General features: G+C 34.4%; 1 protein-coding gene across 19 annotated transcripts in view; it reads left to right on the forward strand.

The window, feature by feature from the left end:
- Positions 1 to 17,679, forward strand: part of SOX6 (SRY-box transcription factor 6) — a 553,432-nt gene that overhangs the window by 214,942 nt on the left and 320,811 nt on the right. For all 19 annotated transcript variants that reach the window (XM_070428241.1, XM_070428238.1, XM_070428248.1 and 16 more), the window contains one exon: positions 12,411 to 12,651. In XM_070428241.1, coding sequence (XP_070284342.1) covers positions 12,415 to 12,651 — 237 coding nt within the window. In that variant the 5' untranslated portion in view covers positions 12,411 to 12,414. The remainder of the gene's footprint in view (positions 1 to 12,410; positions 12,652 to 17,679) is intronic.

Here is a 17,679-nt window from a genome sequence, read left to right on the forward strand (position 1 = left end):
GGTGAATTTCATAGGATATAGTAGCTTAGACTTTTTATTTATTGTCAAATTAATTCAAGCACTGATAGCTATTCTAGTATACTGAAATGCTGCTTCGGTTTAAAAATTAATTCTAAGGAAATGGGTATAGACTCTAAATTCTTGGACTGCTTTGGTTGAAAATAGAGGAAATAGGTTAATTGCAGGAGGTCTGATACCCAGAGCCCAGAACTCTGTTATCATTAGGAATACAATATTCAGCAGCAGATGCTGTATGCTTTGGTCTCTTCAATATAAACAGTAATTCCCTCTCATTACCTACCCCTTTTGGGAAGTAGTAGCCTATATATTTTACTCTGTGGGCATGGTCCTAGTCACTGGTCCACTCAGTGTTAGGTCACAGGTTACCACTAGTTCATGGAACTTTTATTTATTGTGATTTGTAAAAATTCAGAATCTCTTCTTTTTAAAATAATTTTTGTGTTTTGAGTAAAATAATTTTTCTGTAAAGTGTTGTTTTTAAAAGAAGTTAGCATTCATTTAATACCTACTAAATACTTAGTACTTAAACATATGTTAATTTAACCTTCACAGCAACTCTTCAAGGAATATGTGTTGTCTCTAATTTTACAGATAGGGATATGTAGGCTCAGAGAGTTAAGTAACTCCTCAGGTTCACAGATCTAATAAATGAGAAGCCTGGGTTTAAATCCCTCCTCCAAACCTTCCCACTACACCACAGTTTTCCTTCTGGCAGTAGATTCTGTGAAGATTGGTAGCAGTTTTTCAGTTCTAGGCACCATGGGTGCCAATAAATGATTTACTTTCGAAGTAATGTGAAAAAAAAAGTCAATAGATTAGACATGATAATTATAAATGTTTTTCAATTTTGGGAACTTGTGAGGTGGTGCTTACATCAGAAGAAAAAACAGAACTGGAAAAATGATGCAGGATTCTTTCCCACAACATGCTTGGGAAAACTAGGAGCTCGGTGGCTTGGTAGGTGTGTCTGTAAGGTACTAGGTAAAGAATAGTCATACTTGCCTTTTATGATGGTAACTCAGATAACTCTGTGCAGTAATTAGTAGAAATAATTGATTTCTCATGTTCTAGTAGAGCTGATTATGATAATATACTAGTACTACAAACAAATGCAAGTGAGAAGGCAAATAGCTATAAGAAAGGAAGGAGTGGTGGAAGTAGTGAGGGAGAAATACAAGATAGCAGCACTTTAGTTTTTTTTTTGTGTGTGAAAGTGGACTGCTTGGTGTTTACCAAAAAATGTCAAATATTGGGTTGACAGTGAAACCTTTCTTCATCTTTCACAGACAATTTATAAAAATGCATGCCCTTGTGTATGGGCCTTTTCTATTACTTTCCCCCAGAAGTTAGGGTGTATGTAATGTTATATGGTAGTCAGATTTTAAGAATATATTTAAGTTACTCTGCATTTCCTGAAATGAACTCTAGACAGGTGGTGTGTTAAATATATACTGCTCAGGTACCTCATCTTGTTTTCCCTGAAGGCTGTCCTCACATTTACTTTTGTAGTGAAACAGCTTCAGTTGTACCTGAGGCTTCTTTTGTGGCTTCTCTGGTAAGAGCTAGAAGGTAGAAATTGGATCTCATACTTCTGTGGACCTTGAAATAAAGGGGCAGTGACACCCTTATCTTATCTCACAATCATCTGTAAAGAATATAATTAAATGTTGATCATTTAGGCTAACCAGAAAAAGCATGGTAGGGAAAGCATGGATAGTTAACATCCAACAAATATTTGTAATAGAATTTATGGTATAAAACTATAGCCGCCTGACTAGCATGGCTCAGTGGTTGAGTATCAACCCAGGGGATCAGGCCTAAGCTGGCAGTCAGACATCCCTCTGGCATCCTGAGAGCCCTTGGGGGATGTCCGACTGATGGCTTAGGCCAGGGGTGGGCAAACTTTTTGACTCGAGGGCCACAATGGGTTCTTAAACTGGACCGGAGGGCCGGAACAAAAGCATGGATGGAGTGTTTGTGTGAACTAATATAAATTCAAAGTAAACATCATTACATAAAAGGATACGGTCTTTTTTTTTTTTTAGTTTTATTCATTTCAAACGGGCTGGATCCGGCTCGCGGGCCGTAGTTTGCCCACGGCTGGCTTAGGCCCATGGGGAGTGGGCCTAAGCTGTTAGTCGGACATCCCTAGTGCTGCCGCAGAGGTGGGAGAGGATCCCACCACTGCTGCTGCTCTGGCCAGCCAAGAGTCAGCTTCTGACTGAGTGGCGCTCCCCCTGTGGAAGCACACTGACCACCAAGGGGGCAGCTCCTCCGTTGAGCGTCTGCCCCTGGTAGTCAGTGCGCATCATAGCGACCAGTCGTTCTGCTGTTAGGGTCAATTTGCATATCACCCTTTTATTATATAGGATAGTGATGTCATATATTTAAAAAAGATATGTAAACTAGTATACATTGATTGTTGAATAAGTGGTATAAAAATAATTTTCAGAGCACTTATTAGATGTGATTAGGAGAAGGGTGGATCATAGCTACCTGGAATATTCTCAGTTGGTTTCCTAGTTATATGAAAGCAAGGTGAGGGAAGTACGGCAAGGAAAAGGCTGGGAGGCAGGAATAAATGAAGTCTGAGTATATCAGTCTAGTTAGAGTAAAAGGTTAAAGTGTAGACTACTAGCAGATAAATTGGAACAATTGGTTGGATTTGGATGGAGAGCCTTCAATGCCAGAGTCAGGAGTTTGGACATGTTTTGGTCATCAGGGAAGAGTTACTGACTTTTCTTGATCTGATAAAGAGAGTGTTTGTAAGCTTGATTTAGAGAGTGGAGATACTGAAATTAGAAAACCCAGGTTAAAGTCTGTTGCAAGAGTCTAGGTAGGACTGTAATAAAGTCCTGTATGAAGGTATTATGAGTATGGTAAAATGTATTAGCTTAAGAAACATTAAGGAAGAGTTGATGAAGCTCAGTGACAGGCTAGCAGTGGTGATCAAAAATTAAAAAGAGATGGATATAGTGTTCATGTTTTGCTGTTGGATGATTCTGAGAATGATGTTCTTCTGAATGTGAATGAATGAGGGAGGGTGTTGAGGAAAATAATGATGCATCTAATTTTAAGTTTGTTGACTATGATATAGCAAAGTACATCTTGGTATAAATATATAGCAGTCATTTGAGGACTGTTGTATTGCAAGGAAATGAGAGAGAGCGATCAGTGTTGGGGATATAGATGTAAAAATCAAATGATTTAGAAGTTAAGGAATGAGATGTTTGGTAGAAAGAATATACAGAAAGAATAATGTTTAGGTTGGTAGCATTAACATGTAAGTAGTATTTCTGTGATTATCTATTCATCTTAATTTTAAAATATAAGCTAATTTGCACACCTCTTCTCTCCAATTTTCCCTTTCTCTTTCTTTCCAATATTATTGATGGTCTGCAATGTGGTGTGCACTGTGTCAGGTACTGGGAATCCAGTAATGAACAAGACAGACATGATCCCTATTCTCATGGAACATATAGAATAAGCTTCTTTTTATATATAAAATGAAATCTTTTTAAGTTTTCTATTTTTCTCCCACTTACTATATGCTTATGATATTATCTCTGCAAGCCTCTCTGGGTCTGGAAGACATTCTGTGACAACAGGTTTCCATTTTTATTTTCTTCCTGATACTTTTTATTATTATTGTATTGTAACAAATATTATGTAAGAACATAATTTTAGGAATGTATTAAGTTGTTCATCATTGAAGTTAAAAAAAAAGCACTGATTATACCCCCTTTCCTGGGAAGTTTTATTGTGTCAAGCTTATAATGAGGATCCCTTGAAAAAAAACTTTGTTACATTACTTGAAAGTTGGCAAGGTCAAGAAAAAAATCTTTTCTTAAATGATATGAAATTTACTCAAATCGCCATAAGACTTCCAACTAGAGATTGGACTTTCCCTTTTTTCCTGTTCCTCCCATCCTTATTCTGCTTCTGATTTAACCACACAGTCAATCCAGTGTTTTCATCCAACCTTTTCTCCTAAAAAATAACTCTTCCCTAACTAATTGGAAGAATAAAAGAACAGGATTGCAATGTGAGAGTGATTGGCCATTTCAGATTTGTAAAGGATGAAAGCATTATTCTAAGGAATGATCTATCCAACTGCAAATGTCTGAATTTATACATGAACGTTCAAGCTCAAGCGAATCTTATGCTGTTGATGGTCCCTAATTCATTCCACTTTTACTCTGTTGCAGTTCTTCCTGCTCTCCCTTAACAGATTCATTTTTTGGTTAGAGAATTTTAAATGATATTATTTAAAACAGAGGTATCAGGTAAAAAATGGAATATTAGGCATTAGCTTGTAAATATGGTGTACTTTTCTGATAAAAATAAGGCATTATTAATGAAAGAAGAAAATCCCTATGTTATGTTTTGAGAATAGGAAGAATAGTTTTTGATACATTGGAAGAAAGATGTACATATGAATGTTTAAAATTTTGAGTTAGATAATTTTGTTTGGTTGGATCAACATTTATATTTATAACTTAGGAATCTTGAAGGTATGGAAGAAGAATGTGGAATTTTCAGTGCTTTAATACTAACCAAGCTTTGGATTAACTGAAATCACTTTGATAGTGAGCCAATCTAGTCACCAAATTTGGATGAGAATTCCAGATATGGAGTATCTCAGTAATAGTTGTGGACATGTATCCTACGCTTGGTTATTTTTCTAAACTTGGATAAAGATGCTACATCGATTTTGTGAGGTAAATTTTCAACCTCAAAAATACAGGCTACTTTAGAAGATAAAAATAAAGCATAACTTTTTTCTCTTCAGGAAAAATTAAGACAAAAGCTTTTGAGGTTGGATCCAACCTGTGTATTCAACCTTCAGAAATGTTTCTAGGCTAGAAAGAAATCTCTGAAAGCATGGTTTTTCTAATGGATGTGCTGCTGATGTACACTTAACTTTATCAGCCCACATGGCAGTGATACAATTTGCTTGCCATCTACTCTTGTCTGGAAAGTTGTGGTGCTCTTATTGGTATTTGTATTCACTTTGTATGAATTGGTCTTTCTTGTTGTTTTTCATTTTAATTTAATGTAAGACTAATAAATTGTATCGTTAAATAACATAATCATAGCATTCAGCATTAAAATGCACTCCTTTTGGGGGGAACACAGATAGATGTGTTTACTCTGCAGAGGGATTTAGATTTGATTTTTTGTTTTCTTCATGGTAATTATGTTTGCACTTTGCTGATCACTAGTTGTGCATTATTACAATGGAAGGTGACAATTTGATTGTCTTCAATTGGAGAAACAAGTAATTTTATATTCACTAAGCTGTCAGGTAACACTAACTCACAGTACTAAGAGCTCCTGGCATTGTGGCTTGGCACCTATATTTAACTGCTTTGATGCTTGTGTAACCTCTGCTGAATCAGAAATACTTTGCCTGCTGGAAATGGTTTTCAGGGTTGTACAATGAGGTTTTCATTAAGTAGACAAACTGAAAATGAACTGCAAAGCCACAGTTGTTTCTCTCCTCCCCTTCCCCTTCACCCCTCCTCCTTCACTTCCACTCTCCTTCCCTCACCCTGTTTTGTGCCCCTCCCCCTTCCTCTTCCTCCTCTTATTAGACTGGAACCTGAAATTTATACCTTATGTCATTATATACAAGAAAGGAATTGCTGGATTGCTTTGGATATAATGCCTTCTACTCTGTCTGGAAAGTTGTGGTGCTCTGATTGGTATTTGAATTCACTGTTTATGAATTGGTTCGAAAGGAGAACTCCAGAGATTAGCTTCTTTATATAATCTTGTTCATTGTCACCTTGTGTGAGCTTTCATTTTTTTTTTTTGAAACAATCTAGACAGTTTCATTTTTTTTTTCCTGGCAGTATTAAGAAGTGGAAAATAGAGGTAAGAATGAAAAAGTATACAGTGACTTCCTACCTTTTCTTTATGAGAAGTTATTGCTCTGGTTTATAATTGTTATTAATAATTAGATAAAATATCTTGTAATTGGGCTTCCATACTAGTGTCTTTCAAGTGGGCAAAGACATGTTTGGTTTTCACTTTAACAATTATGATTCTCATTTCGTGTGAAGAGGAAATTCAAAGTGGACGTGTATAAATAAATTCATTCTCTTATTATTTTATACGTCTTTCTTTCACTCAAGCCATAATGAGCGAGGTCTTTCAGTGGAGTTATAAAGTCATTGTGCTTGATTAGAATCCTCTAATTTAGTGTATATATTTATAGTAGCTATTGTTTGGTTTTGCTCTTATTGTTGTGACTGATTTTGTTTATATATTTTGGGCCCGGCTTTCCAAACCAAAGATCCCAACAAGTTACCAGTAAATAAACCGTGAGAAAAATTCCATATTATTTCTATCAGGCAAAACCTCTATCAGATAGAGGTTACATTAAATCAAGTTGTTTTGATCCTGGGAAGAAACTGGATACTCAAGAACACATGTAATAAATATAGGTTTTCCATAGGCAGTTTGGCAGGCAGGCCAGTGGTTAGGCTGGTCGCCTGCCTCTTCCAGCAGATACCAACCGATTAGACAGAGGTGATTACGTGATGTAACATTATCAGGAGAAACAATTCATGAGTCAAAGCATTCCAAGACATATGAGCTCTAGTCCAAAGAACAGTCTTAAGCTATATAAAGTGACAGCAATATTGTCAGCTAAATATAAACTCTAGAAATACAAACTTTGATGACTTGAGAAGAATATGTTCCAGGTAATCCCTGTTTTGTAAGAACCTCAGAAGGCCTTTGGAGACAATTTTGGTGCTTTGGTGTGAAAAATTAGAAGCCTTAGATAAGCCAAACTCCATTAATTAAAGACCCTTCTTAAACATACTTCAAGGACTTCAAGCACATTTCATTTGCCTTATCTATAATGATTTGACAGCTATCTCAAGTCAGTAAGTTTTCTTCCAACAGATATTGTCTGCATATGTTACCATATATGTTCTGAAAGAGCCACTGCAAATTTTAAAAGATTGGCTTATAACTCTTCAAGGTAGTTCTGAAAGCAGTTACCTTCTTTTTCACTAAATTTTTCTTATTAAACAGATGGAAGAGAGAGAAAAACCTGACAGAAACTGTGGGAAGTTAGAGAGGGTGCAGTGGGGGGAGAAGAGGTAGTGCCAGATAAAACAATACAAGGAATCATGAACAGCCTTTACGCAAGTGAAGCAGGAAAAGTGTTAAAAGGATGTCTTCATTTTAAGTCTAGAATCAGGCTTCCTCCCTCAGCCTGCCCCCTGCCCATCTTTAAATGTAGGAATTAGAGGTATAGGAAAGTTTTAAATCATTCTTTGCCCTAGGTTGGGTGGACTGACATCCTTTGCAGGGGTTCCTGGGTATTGCACGTTTTGGCAGCTGAATATATCTGTTACTCATGCTCCTTAAAATGAGAGACACTTATATTTTTGGAAAATTAATTGTTTATTTCTCAGTATCAGCTCAATTGCAGGATTAAATTAACAGTGAATTATCTGACTGAAATAAGTCTACCTTGGTAGCCTGGGGCCGAGTTGCAAAAATAAATGTGAATGTTGGTCTGAATTTTTAATATTTTCTTTATGTAAACCAGCTATTAAAATGTTGTTTTGTGTTCAAAACAGGGCTCCTTTTGCATAAATGTAACACACCTAAAAAATGAATACCATTTGGTAATAATCTTAGAAGTCATGAAAACATTTTTAAAAATCAGGTTAAAAATATTGTTCTAATAAATTCAAGGCTCCTTTCTATAGTTAAGTTCCAGATGATAGTTTGGAGACAGATTCTTTTCAAGCAGTAGTAAAGAAAAAAAAGTAATTTTGAGTGGCTCTGCCTTATGAGAAAGTTGTTTTAAAATAATCCTAACTTTTAAACATATACAAATGACTGTTTTTAAAAAATAGCATAAAACCAGAAAGGCTTAACGTCCTAGAAAGTATGCTTTTCTGAGATAGAGGATTTACTGTGTAGATATCTAGTCCTCCCCATTTTATAAAGTCTTAGACAAGCTAATCTTGATTTCTTGTTAAAAGATATAAATTTACTGTCTGAGTAGGTTTTAATGGTCTAAACATTCAGATTTGATACTGGGGTTTTGGAGTAAAATAATTATCATCTTTCTAGAGATACTCCTATTAACTTCCTAGAAAACATTATCAATTACAGGAGACTATCTCTGACATTCTCATTCCCAAAAGTCCTAAGCCCTGAAGTTCTTTCCAATGGCCCGGCATCCTGGGAATTCACTTGATCTGCTGGGCAGAGACATTTCAAACTCGGGAACACATGATGAGAACTTAGTTTTATGTGTCCCAAAGATATGTAATTCTCTTTGGAGGTTTTACTTGATAATAGCTATGCCCCAGAAAACCATCTTGTTTAACCAATGTGATAAGTTGACAATGTAGTTTTTCTCTCTGATTATAATGTACTCTGTGTAGTCAATACACTGGTACCATGTGAGTGTAATTTCCTCTTTTATTTTATCTCCAATGCACTGTATTATAAATAAACAGTTAAAAAAAAAACACCAAACAAATCTGTTGCATCTCCTTTTAAGATTGTACCACTGTAGACACTTGTTCTAGTAAAGTAGAATTGGGCACATTTGATTGCATTTAAATTTTTCATGCTTCAGCAGTTTGGCTGGGAGCACAGTAAAGAAAAATCCCATGAGCGAGGATCGTTTAGAATAATAGAACTTGATTTTGTGTATTATAGCGGCAACATTTGCGCTGCTTTAGTTAGGGTTGTGTCAGCACTTCCATTATAACCCCCTGTTTTCACGGGGTATAACTAGGGAGATTTTTTTAATACAAATTAAAAAAACAATTCATTTGAATGATTTTTAAGTTATAGTGCAAAAATAAAACAAAGTAAAGTCACATGGAAATTGACCATTTTTACAAGAATTTTGTTCTTTTTCCTATTAGTTATATATGGCAGCAGCTAAAGTAAGATACCATTCTAATGCATTGGGGGTGAGGGGTGTGTGAAAGTTTTTGTAATGGAAAATTACTGATATGAGCATGAAAAATAAAAGTAAGCACTGATGTGACAATGTAATACATTAAAATGGGTGTATATTTGATTTATGACTTTCTAAAGGAGAGCAGCCATGGTGCAATGGTTATAGTAAAAGCATTACCAAGAGTCTTTGCAGCTTCTAGAATTCTGTGTAGTAAAATATTTTAAAAGGGGAAGTTAAAGTAAAGAAATGAAATGAATAAGTATGTAATCAGTAAATTGCAGGACTCTTTAATAAAGTAATTGTGCAAAAAATAATCAGTAAATTGAATCAAATAATCAGTGAATCTGACTTATTTAATAAACTGTGCATTAAAATGAATTTGTGCACACTTTACTTTTAAAAATACAAAAAAACCACCACTCCAAACAAAAACTACAGCAAGACCAAATAAAAAACAAACCTGAAACAAGCCCAGCAATTTTGTCAAAAGGAAATGCCCAGAGTGGAGCAATAACTAGCTAAAAGGACAAAATCACCCTTTTCTCTGCTAACAACATATTTGAGAACTATAGTAAATACAAGAAAATTTAAGTAAAATATAGTATGGAAAAGTATTCTTCTTGGAATAAAAAAAAAACTTAATTCCTTTGCTAAAGGCCAGGATTGCAAGTTGCGTATGCCTTCTGTGGTTATTAACCATTATTATCTTATCTTCCTCTCTCCTTGTCCCCTAATGATGGTGTGAACTGAGGTTGAACAGCCAGATTTAATATTGGCATTCTTTTGGCAGCGTATCTTTTATTTGCAATCTTGATGCACATTCATACTTGTAGGTGCAAAATAAAAGACAAATCGTGTGATGTTATAAATAGGTAACTTTCCTGGATGGTCACTGGAGGAATCGCCACAAGGCTGTTGATGAAGTAGAGGTGAAGCCCTTCCTCACTAATTGTATTCAGCGTGTAATTTCTAAACTTCCCTCTGAATTTTGATTTTCAATTAACACTCCCCATTTGAAGATAATTTTCTATTTAATGTAATTGCAGGAAATAATTTATTGGCTGATTAAGACTGAGGGCCCAGCCTTCCTTAAGAAAACACTCTAACAAACCAGCCTTGAAACTCAACTCATGGCTTTGGACAGATTTAGTCTATTTTTACAGCTGCATGGTTGTGTTTAATTAGGATTGTGCACTATTGTTCATTGGTGCAGTTTTGCAGTTGAAATTATTCTTAAGAGACTTTTGTGTTCTGTGTCATGATTAATTTATACTAAAGCAACAATCACAGATAATGCTATTGGAAGCAGCCAAGTCACTTTATAATAAGAGGATGTTTTTTGGGAAGCTAAAGTCCCTCTGAGTTTTGGATTATGACTTTCAATTGTATTGAGCTGTTTTAAAAAGCAGCAGTAAATTCATTCTTTTGTTTTTAATGTGAATGATTACATTATTGGTACTGTCATTATCTGAACTATGAAAACATTCTTGTTGTTTATGGCAGGCTCTTGATAAACTTGCAGGACAGTTATAATTTGCCTGGTTTTATGATAGTATTTATGAGGCCAATGAAGTAAGCTCTAGAATGATTCATGTAGACTAAGAAACATCCTTTGGTATCATTTTTCCTAAGTGTGTATACATAAGTCCATTTGTTATTATTTTTAGAAATTGGTCAAGAATATACTTATCTGATTCTTTGATATAATGCTCTTTATAGTTTTTTATTCTTCTCAAAGAAAATATAGACATTCTTCTGTACTTCCTTTCACCATTGTATTTTCTAGAATCAAGTCTAATAGATGAAATTTTTATATTTGTAGAATGGTTATTATAAGTAGGTATCAGCATTTTAATAGGTTTCAAAGCACTTCAAAAGCCTATAGTACTTTTATTTAGAACTGTGCATAATTAGATTAGCTAATCTTATCTTAATTTTTTCACTGTAGGATACTAAATCTGAGCCCCCTCATTAATTGTGAGAAATTTAGCATTAGCTGTTAAATCCTATGTGAAACATGGGCTGCTACATAAAAACTACTGTTTAAATTGGAATTAACTTAATTATTTTTCTTTGCACTTGATATTTCCTCCACTGCAATATTCATGAAAGCATGTGACAGATTTGTAAATTTAACTGTTAATCTCAGATTTCTGGACCCTTTAATCAGTATTTATTTGTCTAGAAACAGTACTAGCAAGTTAATGATTTGCTAATTTGAAAAATGCTCATGTGGTTTCCTATGTTAACTGATTTGTGCATTTTTAAAAAAATGGTATGAAATCAATTAATGTTAAAAAGCAATTAAGGTGGAGATTTTATTCCTTTCGTTACACAGCAATTTTAGAGCTAATTATGCTATAAACCAAAAATGACATAAGGTTTTAGAAAAGATGCCCAATTGCCTTTTATTTTATTTTAAAAACTTTTGGCGGTTTTATTTATAAACATTTGCTAAGAAAATTGTCTTGATAAAGTGATATTATAAGAGTTTTGAATTCTGTTTAGTAATAATGATTTTCTGGTTGTATATGGAAGCACAGAATGGAGACCTTATGCTGAATATAGTTTACTTATAGGTACATAGATGAATATTCAGTAATTGTTTGTGGAGTATTAAAAATATTATGCATTGTAGGCATTTTACTATTTTCATACTAATGCTTTGAATCTCGTATAAACTTTCTAATAAAAATAGTAGCATAGTTATTTCATATGCTCAATTCAAATGTTATAAAATTGCCTTAAGACTAATCTAATAGTATCAGCCATTCAATCAATATGTCACTTAAAAGCTAAATTACAGCAGTTGACACAGCTTGAAGGTCTTTAGAAAAAGATCACATGGACACTAAACAGTGTTAGGCCTAGCACTCAATACGAGGTGTAAACTCAGAAGTCAGGACCAAATTTGCCTAGACTTTCATCATAGATAACCTGCCTTTTTGGTTTTATTTTCTTCTTTTGTTCCGATGTAAAGCATAAGCAAAATTTGGATATATGTACTTTCAAATCATTTTCCAAACTGGCTCATTTGCTAGTTCATTCATTCATTCATTCTTCTTTTTTTTTTTTTCCATTGCTAGGCAAATCAACAAAATTACTTTCAAGAAGCTTATAATCTAGTTGGGATAACTGGGGGGAATTTACACACATACATATACTATACATATTATGAAAACTTATTCCATAAACACTTTATTTATGGATTGGTAAGAGAGAAAATATGCAGCAATCATCGGGAAGAGTTTTGCGAGTTAAAATCAAAGAGGAGAAGTGGAACAGATAAGCTGAGAGTTCTTTTTTAGTGGTTTAGAGTAGATGGTAAACATCTCTGAAGTTAGAGAATTTTTCTTTTTTCTGAAATAGTCAAATGTAAGGGATTTTTTTTTCATGAACAGTCCTTTTTAATTCATGCTGTTTCCTTTTTCTGCAGAAGAATGTCTTCCAAGCAAGCCACCTCTCCATTTGCCTGTTCAGCTGATGGAGAGGAAGCGATGACCCAAGATTTGACCTCAAGGGAAAAGGAAGAGGGCAGTGATCAACATGTGGCCTCCCATCTGCCTCTGCACCCTATAATGCACAACAAACCTCACTCTGAGGAGCTACCAACACTTGTCAATACCATTCAACAAGATGCTGACTGGGACAGCATTCTGTCGTCTCAGCAAAGAATGGTGAGCTTTTAAAATCTGGCCACTGTTGCTAAGTGTGTCCATTAGTATGGCCTCATTACAAACAGGTGTTTTAGAGAAAGCTCAAAATACATATCATTACAGTTCATTGTGTTCAGATCATAAAACAACAACCATATATATTATTAATATTACTCTAACTGGGGAAAATTGGAAAATGGTTTCTGATTTAGTTTTTATCCATTATTAGGTCACCTTGCCAAAAAATATTTAATTTGGGGGAAGATTTGGTTGTCATATTCTCTGAACCTCTGAATTTAAGGTGATGAAGTTGATAATACCACAAAATAGGTATGATCAAATGAAGTGTGGCTGTGTATTAATATTAAAAAATTATATTAAGCAAACATGTCTAGGGGAATGAGATCATATGGAAAATACATCTTCAGTGAGGAAGTGCAGGTATTTATCATTTTTTACAGTAATTTTTGATTTATAATTAAGATTTTTCTCACTTAAATGCCTATAGATTAATTTCAAAAGGACATACAAAGCTTTGGAATATCATTACATCAGACTATAGAAGTTTTCTGTAAAGGTAGAAACAACAACATCAAATACATGTAATGTGTTAGCCAGCTTTCTCATGTTAAATTCCATCATTAACCATCAAAACAGATCCATAGCAAGTAACATTAGTTGTCTAATTTGCAGCAAATATACTTATTTTTTTAGCATCTAGAATTGACCAAAATCTTAACATATTTTATTTGATTAGGAATTTTAAAATTTGTTTTATATATCTTAACTTTTGGTTAAGTTAATGCAAAGTATTTTAGGTGGGCAGTTAGGAAAAGTTTTATTCCTTAATTAAAAAACAAGATAATATTTTTATCTTATTTTTGCCTTTACTACTAATAACATATATTTAAATTCTTGCCCTATGCTTAATGTCTCAGAACCAATTTAAAGATCTGATTTTATAATTTGTGGATGCATACACTTCTTTTTTAGATGATTTTGTAGACATAACTAGTGCTCTGGAGCAGTAGGTGAGATGTAGGGGATTGGAAGAAAAGCAAGACTTTTCTAGACTAACTTTAGGTAAGGGTATCATAATTTTATAATTAGATAGACTCACTGGAAGATTTCTTTTCCTTGAATAGGGAGAACAGAGAAGGTATGATAAAGCAAGACTAAAAGTCCGTTTTTCTGCTTGATCTTGAGTGCTTCATTTTATACCTCCAAGATAGCATGGGTGAAATAGATATTCAGTCACTGCCACTAGCTTTTGGCAAGATATTAGGGCTATGTTTTATTTTTGTTTCAATAAATATTTATATAACACCTTTTCTGAGCACAGCATTCTACTTGGTGCTGGTGAGCAAAACATACATGAATATGCCTTCATGGAATTTATATCCAGGAGAGGGAACAAAAATAAATATATAATTAAGATTGTGATATGTGTTATATGCACGTATGCATACCCCATGGACATAGACAATGGTGTAGGGAAGGCCTGGGGTGGCTCAATGGCTGGGTAGAGGGGGTAAATGGGAATAAAATGGAGGACATTTGTAATACTGTCGACAATAAATTAAAAAAAATTGTGATTTGTGTTAGGAAGAAAAATAACAGATTGCTATGTGAGAACATAATGAAATAAACTTCATTTAGAATGGATAGATAGGAATGTCCTTGCTGACCTAAGGATAGGAGGAACTAGTCAGGCAAAGAATAAAAGAATGAGTAAAAATAGCAGAGGGAATAACATGTGTGAAATATTTGAGGTGAGAAAAATATAGCTGAGTTTCAAGAAATTCAAGGTAGTCTTCCTGGCTGGAGTGTAATAAGTAAGGATGCAATGTAGCATCAGATCTGGTTGAAGAGATTGGTAGGGCTATATCCAACAATATCTGGTAGATAACATTGGAAGTGAGATTTGATTCTAAGTGCAATGGAAAGGCTTTGAAGGGTTTAAGAATATTTCAAGCAGATAATTCTAGCTGTAATATGAATGGATGGGAGGGAGACCTGTTGGGAGGCTATTTAAGAAATCCAGGTAAGAGATGATAGTGGCTTGGATTAGGCTAATGGGATAGAGATAGATATTTGCTTTTTTGCCAAATATAGTTATGGACAGATAAATAATTACATTGGAATATGTAGGTTGAATCAGAAATAATACAGTTCAAAATTTATTTTTTCAGAGAACACTTTGCTTATTTTTCTCAGTTAAATTTTGTGTGTATCTTGGCAAGTGCCAAATTGCTTTAGCGAGTTATTCTCAAAGTTTTATGATCTAAAATTTTGTTAGAAAATAGATATTAATAATGTGCTTAGCAAATTATACTAAGTGGAATTTATGGTAGTATAAAATAGTTTAAATTTACAAATATATGTTATATGTTAGTCTAAAAGAAATCATCCTTGTTTTCAAACTTTCTCTTTTGATATCAAGCATTGCTTTCCACTGGACCTTTTGTGTATTCTGAATTTCTAGAAGCCAAAACATTTTGTTTTAATTCCCACTCTATAGTATTTCCCAGCTGTGTACGTCTACGGTATAGTAAAAGGATTTAACAAATGGGAAATAGCAGCTGCATTTGGAAATCCCCTTTGTGCTCCCTTTTCATTCAATAGATTCAATACTGTGTAAGAACTGTAACATCAGACCTGTAATGACTTATATTGCTAGTATTATATCACCAAACAATTTTTTTTTACAGGAAAGAAAAACAATAGAAGGATTTTAGGTTTCTGGCCAGTCCGCAAACCTACATATTCTCTCTCTCTCTCTCTCTCTCTCTCTCTCTGTAATGTGTTGGGGTGGAGGGACTGTGATGAAAGTAAAATTTAGTAAATATTTTTTACCACATTCTACTTTCAAGTAAATGTAAAGTCCAAAATAATTGTTATGACGTTAAAGGAAACTTGTAGTTCTCCTCCATGGATCATATCTGTTACTGACTGTAATTGAACCCCATAAAATAGTTGTGGGGAAGTAAAATTTAGAAGAAAATCTAAAAATCAACAAAAATCCTATTAACACCTATTTGGTTTCCATTGCTATTTAGTTTCTGTGACGGTCCTCACTCACGAACAGTTAGAAACAGGCACTAAAAAGTTTCTTATCTACTGGGTTCAGAAGGCATTTAAATTGAAATATCAAGACCACAGAGGAGCTTTTCTGTAGAGGAAAGACAAAGCAGAGAAGTTCTGCTAACCCCCACTTCCTGATCAGAAAAAAAATTTTTAAATGTTAAAATTCAGATTATTTATTTTGAGGTGGAACTATAGTAAAATATGAGAGACCACACAGTTCCAAACAAAGAAAAGAATTCATGGCATAAGTAAAGAAGGGGAATAGAAATTTTAGAGATTGGCATTCAAAGATCAGTTTCAGATAAAAAAGTTTTAGACTCCACTGTTCATTACATTTACTTATATTATGGATACAAAACTGTTTAATTTTAAATTTAGACTTCTGTGTTAATTGGTATGATCCATTTGAAGGCTAAAAGGTTAGTGTAAATGAGGTTTCACTGTCTTTGGTTGCTATGTACAATTACTACTTTTTTCATTATGATGTCAGTGTACCAGCACCTTTTTTTTGTGGAGGAATATTGACTGTCCCCTGAAATATGTTTTTGTTTCCATTAGGACTGATTCATTAGGCAGGAATAAATTCACATATTTTTTTTATGAAAACATGTATCATGTATTATTCTTTTTAATGTTAACAAGCATGCAGGAACATTTTGTGGTAGTGTTTAGTGACTGGCATATGATACTGTGCTATAATGATTATCTGCTAAAGATTACTTGAGTATATAGGACCTACTAAGTTTCAGGGGCAGGGACTTTCTTGTGAATAATACAGATGATTTCTCTACCATGGAAATTAGATTCTAGGAGTGTGGCAGACAAAGTTCCACAGAGTGAGACAATTTCAGACAATAATAAGTACAATGAAGAAAATTAAATAAGAAAATGTGATTGAGATGACTACTATTTATTTATTTATTTATTTATTTATTTATTTATTTATTTATTTTTCCTTTATTGATTAAGGTATTACAAATGTGTCCTTATCTCCCTTTTATCCCCCCACCCCCCACTCATGCCCTCATCCCCCGAGATGACTACTTTTAACAGTCCAGGGAAGGTCTTTTTGAAGAGGTAACATGTGAGTTGAGATGGGAATAACGAGAATGAACTAGCTCTGCAAAAATTTGGAGTAAGTACAAGAGCTGCTTGGTGGTATGTTTGAGCAACAGAATACAACAGAGTAGCTGGAGTGGAATGGATGAGGGAGAGAACAGTATGAGAGAAAATCAAGGAGGCAGGCAGGCAGATGGCAGATACTATGGGGTATCATATTCTGCAGTGAGGTGTTTGGACTTTACTTCAAGTGCAAGAGGAAGCCACTGGAAGATTTTAAGTGAAACTAACATGATTTGATTTCTGTTTTTAAAATATCACATTGGCTGCTGTGTAGAGAATGGATTGTAAGAGGCAACACCAGAAACAAGGACACTCATTAGGAAAACTTTTGCAGTAGTGCAGGTGAGAGTTTGATGCTCAGTGGAAGAGTGAACAGTTCTTTGAGGAGGTCCCATAGATTCTGAAGAAGATTCACACAGAGGGCGAGGAGACTATTTTAAATAATGTGCATGTGGGCAGAACTTTAGTCAGTAGTGAACAGGACATGAAGTTGCAGGGAGAGGGTGGAGGGTAGGCTTGCTCCTGGACAGAGCATAGTCCCATGTGAGGACAGAAGTCTTTTGCCTAAGAGTGAACTGTCTGCAAGTGACTTCTGGGGTAGGACTTGGGGATCTGGGTAATGTATCTCTTAAAAGATTTTAAAAGTGACAAGATTGTAAGTGGGGCATTCTCTACACGTGTACATGTGCACTCACATGCCTGCTTGTATTGATATATATTTTAAGTCAAAATGGGATTATATGCATCTGGCTTTTAACTACTAGTCCAATTAAGTAGAAATAACCATGCTGGACTTTCATCCCCAGATTATCAGAACTCCTTATTTTGGAGACCAGTTAA

This window comes from Myotis yumanensis, unplaced genomic scaffold (genome assembly GCF_028538775.1).
Source record: "Myotis yumanensis isolate MYYU_CA2020_CCGP unplaced genomic scaffold, mMyoYum1.0.hap1 SCAF_10, whole genome shotgun sequence".
In the NCBI taxonomy this organism is placed as follows: domain Eukaryota; kingdom Metazoa; phylum Chordata; class Mammalia; order Chiroptera; family Vespertilionidae; genus Myotis; species Myotis yumanensis.